We start from the raw sequence: 6313 nt of genomic DNA, 5'->3' as shown, positions 1-6313 counted from the left end.
TTGAAATAATTCGTACTTTTCATTGAAGGATGGTCCTATCAAGGGCGGCGGCATGTCGACGCTATATCGTCGCTTTTGATATTTGAACTTCGCGGTCTCGTAGACGAGTCGCGCTCTCGCGGCTTACTTGCGTTCTCGCGCCTCTATCTCTACTTTGCTCGCGCTTGGCGCGCTTTTTTACCCCTACTACCGTTTTGCTTTTGTCTACCACGTCTGGCGATCGGTCTTGTCTTTGCGCGCCACTTACGTTGCGAGGATCTCTCTGCGTCTCTCACGAGCGTTTTTGGAAGGAAGGTCAACACGACGAGATCATATTATATTAACGATTGCGATTGTATTCCAACCCACGAGCATATTAAATACGATACTAACAACTACACGAGATTCATTCTATTCCCGTACAAGGAACGCCACAAGGCCTGAAAGAAAAATCGCGTGCACATACGCAAAGGGCACAAGCCCCCACATAAATGGTCCTTCGAGCCGGATTCACGGCACAACAGGTATATTGGTAATAGTACGAATTTCCAAACATACATAAGATCGTACTACACCAGGTAAGCGTACATTCCATACGATCCTGCTAGGTTACATCACATATCGTACTAGATAGAAATCGCATCTCATTTTCGCGTTTCACGGCAGACATATTGCATTCCTTCAAGTAGTCGTTATAGCATAACAAGCAAGCATGGATTCGTTAACATTAACGGACGCTAAAAATAAAAGATCGCAAATACGAGCAGCGGCCACGCGATTAAGAACCTTTATGGATAATTTCGATATAAATCAAGGCTCGCGACACGACATAAGTGTGCGTAAGCAAAAATTAGCTGATATGTGGGCTCAGTTCGACGAGGTACAGACACGTATTGAAACCCTCGAAAATGCTGACCCTACCACGGATAAGGATCGTCTTCTCGAGCAACAGATGCACCAACGCGCTAGCTTTGAGGAGCCTTACTATACTTTAATGTCACGTTTCGATACAACTCTCGAATTATGCGACCGAAATTCGCAACCTGAAATTCGCACAACTCCAATATCGGAGAGTAACCACACGGTCAATAACAGGGAAACGCGCATTAAACTTCCCAAGATAATTTTACCAACTTTTTCAGGTTCTTTTGAGGATTGGTATTCATTCAAGGACACCTTCGAAAAGCTAATCCATCAGAACGAAGATGTATCTGTTATCGAAAAGTTCCATTATTTACGCTCTTCATTAAAGGACAAAGCAGCGGAGATTATACAGTCCTTAGATACGACGACGGATAACTATGACGATGCCTGGGCAGCCGTTAAAAATCGTTATGACAATAAGCGCTGGACCATACAAAGGCACATCAAAGCCATATTTGATGCACCAGCTATTAACAAGGAAAATCATTTAGCTCTGCGTGAGTTACTCGACACTATTCTTAAGCATCTACGCGCTCTTAAGGCTCTCAATAGGCCTACTGAATCTTGGGACGATTTAATTGTTCACATTGTAGTTTCTAAGCTCGACATACCTACGAGTAAAGCTTGGGAAATAAGTCTTGATGACGATGTACCCGATTTAAAAACATTAATGCAATTCCTTTCAAAACGTTGTCAAGCTTTAGAAGCAATTCACGCTAAAACTCATAACAATGCAACGAATAATACACAGAAACAAGGAAAACATAAGGGTACATCGGTCGCCAACGTCGCTACATCTAATTTATCTTGTCCTTTATGTAAAGAAAATCACCAGTTATATCATTGCGAAGAATTTCTCAAACTAACAGTCGAGGATAGGATTAAGAATGCGAAAAAGGCTCATCTTTGTATAAATTGTTTAAGATCTACCACCCATCAATCCAAACTTTGTAAATCAAGCGCCTGTCGTAAATGCAGCAAAAAGCACAACACCTTGTTACATATGTCTACCACAGACAACGCAGATCAATCATTATCGAATACTAGGACTCCTCCTGATAAAACAACTGACACGCCTCTACCAGTCTCCACACAATGCATTTCAAGTCATCATCCATTGAACGTCTTGCTATCTACAGCCATTGTAAACATTTACGATTCGAATAACAAACCTCTTTCTTGTCGCGCATTACTTGACAGCGGTTCTTAAATGAACTTTATAACGCAAGAGTTTGCTGATAAATTGCAACTTAAGGAAAGATTTCTTGAAATGTCAGTGTCGGGCGTCATGCAAGGAGTATTTAGAGCTAAGAGTTTTGTAAACATACGCGTTAAATCACGTTTCAATAATTTCAGTGAGAATATAGATTGCGTAATATTACCAAAGATTACTCAACATCTACCGCAGCATTCGCTATCCATCCAAAGCTTTACGATACCTAAAAATATAAAATTGGCAGATCCAAATTTTAACGTACCGTCCAGCATTGACATGCTAATAGGCGCTGAGTTATTCTGGCGAATCATATGTGCTGGCCAAATCAAACAATCTAAAAATCTACCTATTTTACAGAAAACTCATTTTGGATGGGTAGTGTCTGGCTGTACCGCGATTGACATGGCTGGACAGACTCCCTCGGTTAACTTGCATTTAACTGTATCCAATGATTTAAGTCAAGAGTTGAATCGTTTTTGGGAAGTAGATCACAACATTTCTTCGCATACACTAACAAGTGAAGAACGTACCTGCAAGAAGCTATTCTTAAAGGGATTGCGGCGAAATTCTGAAGGCCGTTTTATCGTCAAACTACCAATAAAACAGGACATGTTGGACAAACTAGGCAATTCCAAGGATATAGCCTTACGACGTTTCAAGGCACTAGAAGCACGTCTCATAACTCAACCTGATATGTACTCTGAGTACAAGAAATTCATGCAAGAATATATTGATTTAGGACACATGCGAGAAGTGGATGAATCGACCGAATCCACTCCAAGTCAATCTTATTACCTACCGCATCACGCCGTAAGAAAGGAAACAAGTACGACTACTAAATTCAGAGTAGTATTCAACGCTTCTTCCAAAACCGACACCGGTATATCCTTGAATGATGTATTAATGGTCGGCCCCAATCAACAGGAAGATCTCTTTTCCATTTTAGTGAGGTTCCGCACGTTCTTGATTGCACTGACTGCTGATGTAGTCAAGATGTATAGGCAAGTACTAGTTGATCCATCACACACCCCTCTCCAACGTATCTTCTGGCGTAAGGCAATTAACGAGCTCATCAAAATATACGAGCTACTCACAGTGACCTACGGTACGGCTTCTGCAGCATTCGAAGCAATCGAGTCTATGAGAAAATTGGCTGAAGAATATAAGGAACGTTATCCAGTTGCTTCCGAGATACTGTTACGAAACTTCTACGTTGATGATCTAGTTTCCGGAGCAAACACAATACAAGAAGCTTTAACCATCAAAAATCAGCTTACCCAATTGTTGCAAGAAGGGAAATTCGAACTGAGGAAATGGGCGTCCAACGAGCCCTCCTTACAAGGTGACACATCCTCGGTCAACCAAAAGGAGTTCATTCTGGCAACCGACAAGGAAACCGAGACACGAACACTGGGCATCTTATGGGACTGCAATTCCGACACGTTTAAATTCTCCAGTATCAATTGTCCACCACCTATTGAAAATCCCACGAAGAGGAGCATCTTATCCAGAATCGCTTTGATTTTTGACCCTCTGGGATTATTAGGCCCAGTAACATTAGTGGCCAAGATCATCATGCAAGATCTTTGGCGTCTCAAACTCAATTGGGATGAATCCATACCCTTAGACTTGAATACAAAATGGAAGCAATACAAAAGAGAATTACAAGATCTAAGAAGCATAAGCATCCCTCGCAGAGTCATAACCGCTGATCAACCCGCATCTGGAACTACACGGATTCTCTGATGCTAGCGAAGTCGGATACGGAGCCTGCATTTATTTACGTTCCACTTCTGCCTCAGGAGAACACTTCACAAACCTCTTATGCTCAAAGTCAAGAGTAGCGCCGCTGAAGAACCTATCCCTGGCACGCCTCGAATTAAGCGCAGCTCTATTACTAGCACAGCTGTACGACAAAATTACAAAATGTCTTAATTGTAAAATCGATTTTGTATCTCTCAATACCGATTCTAAAATTGTTTTAGCATGGCTTCAATCTTGCAGTCGTACCTGGGCTACTTTTGTAGCTAATAGGGTAGGAGAAATACAACATTTGACTCCAATTCAATACTGGAATCATGTTTCCAGCGAGGACAATCCAGCGGATCCCCTATCAAGAGGCGTCATGCCTAATGCTCTGCCTAGTCTAAAAATATGGTGGACAGGACCCATTTGGCTAAGTTACGATAAGGAGCAATGGCCACAACCTTCAGCTTCGGCACTACCAGAAGAACTGCCAGAAAAAAGGTCCAAGATGATCGCGACGACCTTAACCAACACAGAGGTTCTCGACATATTCAACCGATACTCGAAATTCACAAAATTAGTTCGAGTCATCGCATACATGTTGAGATTCTTCGAAAATGCCAGAAACCTCAAGGGTTCGAACAATCCGGTAAGTTCTCTAGAGAAGAAGACGCGCACTATCAAGCCTATTCTCCCGGAAGAGCTCAATCACGTCATCATTCGTTTAGTGAAGCTAATACAAGCCGAGTCTTTTCCTGAAGACATCAAGTCCCTCGCAGTACGAGGAGTAGTGAGCAAGGGTAGTCCTATATTGAAATTAAATCCCTTCATCGATGACTCTGGCATATTGAGAGTCGGAGGTTGCATAAAATCATCGTTCTTACCATATGCAGCTAAACATCCTATGTTATTACCAGGACATCATCCTTTCTCACATCTCATCATAAGACACGAACATGAAGCGGAATTTCACGCTGGTCCGCAAGCCACATTGGCTGCGATACGCCAAAGATACTGGCTGATTTCTGCACGTAACGTCGTACGACAAATTGTAAGAAAATGCGTAACCTGTTTTCGTAGCTCGCCAAAACCTGCTTCCACATTAATGGGCAATCTTCCAGAATCCCGAGTAAATATACCTAAGAAGGTATTTGATAAATGTGGTGTCGATTATGCTGGCCCTCTTTATTACAAGGAAGGGACTAGACGTAATGCTAAACTCATAAAATGTTACATTGCCATTTTTGTCTGTTTCGCAACCAAGGCTGTTCACATCGAATTAGCTTCCAGCTTATCTTCAGAAGCATTTTTGAGTGTTTTCAGACGCTTTATTTCCAGAAGAGGATGTCCCTCTGATATCTTCTCAGACAACGGTCTAAACTTCGTTGGAGCTGATCGCGAACTCAGAGAATTGGCAGACCTAATCAAGAACCAAGCTATGCAACAGCAAGTCATTGATCAAGCGACTAGTAAGGGAGTTAACTGGCACTTTATCCCTCCAAGATCTCCACATCATGGTGGATTATGGGAAGCTGCTGTAAAGTCAGCCAAACGACATTTAATCAAAATGACAAAGGATAGTCATCTCAGATATGAGGAACTGGAGACGCTTCTTATTCAAATCGAAGCCATATTAAACTCTCGCCCGCTTACGCCTGTTTCCTCTGACTCCAATGATTTTATCTTCCTTACTCCTGGACATTTCCTGATAGGTGCTCCTATTACATCTCATCCTGAACCATCTTTGGAAGAAATACCATTAAATCGCCTTTCACGCTGGCAACATGTACAGCAATTACGTCAACACTTCTGGCGACGTTGGTCAAGAGAATATTTGCATCAATGTCAACAACGTAACAAATGGCATACCCAAGATGCAGCAATACACATTGGACAAATGGTTATTTTAAAGGAGGATAATACACCGCCATTATCTTGGCCTCTTGGAAGAATTCAAGAACTACATATTGGTGGTGATGGAATAGCTCGTGTCGCAACTATACGCACAATGAACGGAAGCTACAAACGGCCTATCACACGGTTGTGTCTGCTTCCTATTGAGGACTCTGTCTAGCTATGATTGTCGTGATACGTGCGTTTATTATTATACAACCACACTTATTATTGTAATTCACATTATATTATTATAACCTTGTACTATTATAATTTGCGTCTACCTAGCTATAATTTGCGTTTGTATTACATATAAGTTTATCACTTTGTTTTTAAGATTTCTAATCTACGACTTCATTGATCAGATTAAGTTGAAATAATTCGTACTTTTCATTGAAGGATGGTCCTATCAAGGGCGGCGGCATGTCGACGCTATATCGTCGCTTTTGATATTTGAACTTCGCGGTCTCGTAGACGAGTCGCGCTCTCGCGGCTTACTTGCGTTCTCGCGCCTCTATCTCTACTTTGCTCGCGCTTGGCGCGCTTTTTTACCCC

At 41.9% G+C, this 6313-nt stretch overlaps 2 protein-coding genes across 2 annotated transcripts; both read left to right on the top strand.

The window, feature by feature from the left end:
* The first annotated feature begins 691 nt into the window (after positions 1-691).
* Positions 692-2113, top strand: LOC112458107. Its single transcript, XM_025021544.1, has one exon. The coding sequence runs from the start codon at positions 692-694 to the stop codon at positions 2111-2113; it is 1422 nt and encodes a 473-aa protein (XP_024877312.1).
* Positions 2114-4244: 2131 nt separating this feature from the next.
* On the top strand, positions 4245-5939 carry LOC112458106. The gene has a single exon (XM_025021542.1). It carries the CDS (start codon positions 4245-4247, stop codon positions 5937-5939), a length of 1695 nt encoding a protein of 564 aa, XP_024877310.1.
* The last annotated feature ends 374 nt before the right edge of the window (positions 5940-6313 follow it).

Source organism: Temnothorax curvispinosus, unplaced genomic scaffold (genome assembly GCF_003070985.1).
Source record: "Temnothorax curvispinosus isolate PA1 unplaced genomic scaffold, ASM307098v1 QBEX01008699.1, whole genome shotgun sequence".
Taxonomy (NCBI): Eukaryota; Metazoa; Arthropoda; class Insecta; order Hymenoptera; family Formicidae; genus Temnothorax; species Temnothorax curvispinosus.
The sequence above is the reverse complement of the archived record's forward strand: the minus strand, read 5'-3'. Positions and strand labels throughout refer to the sequence as shown.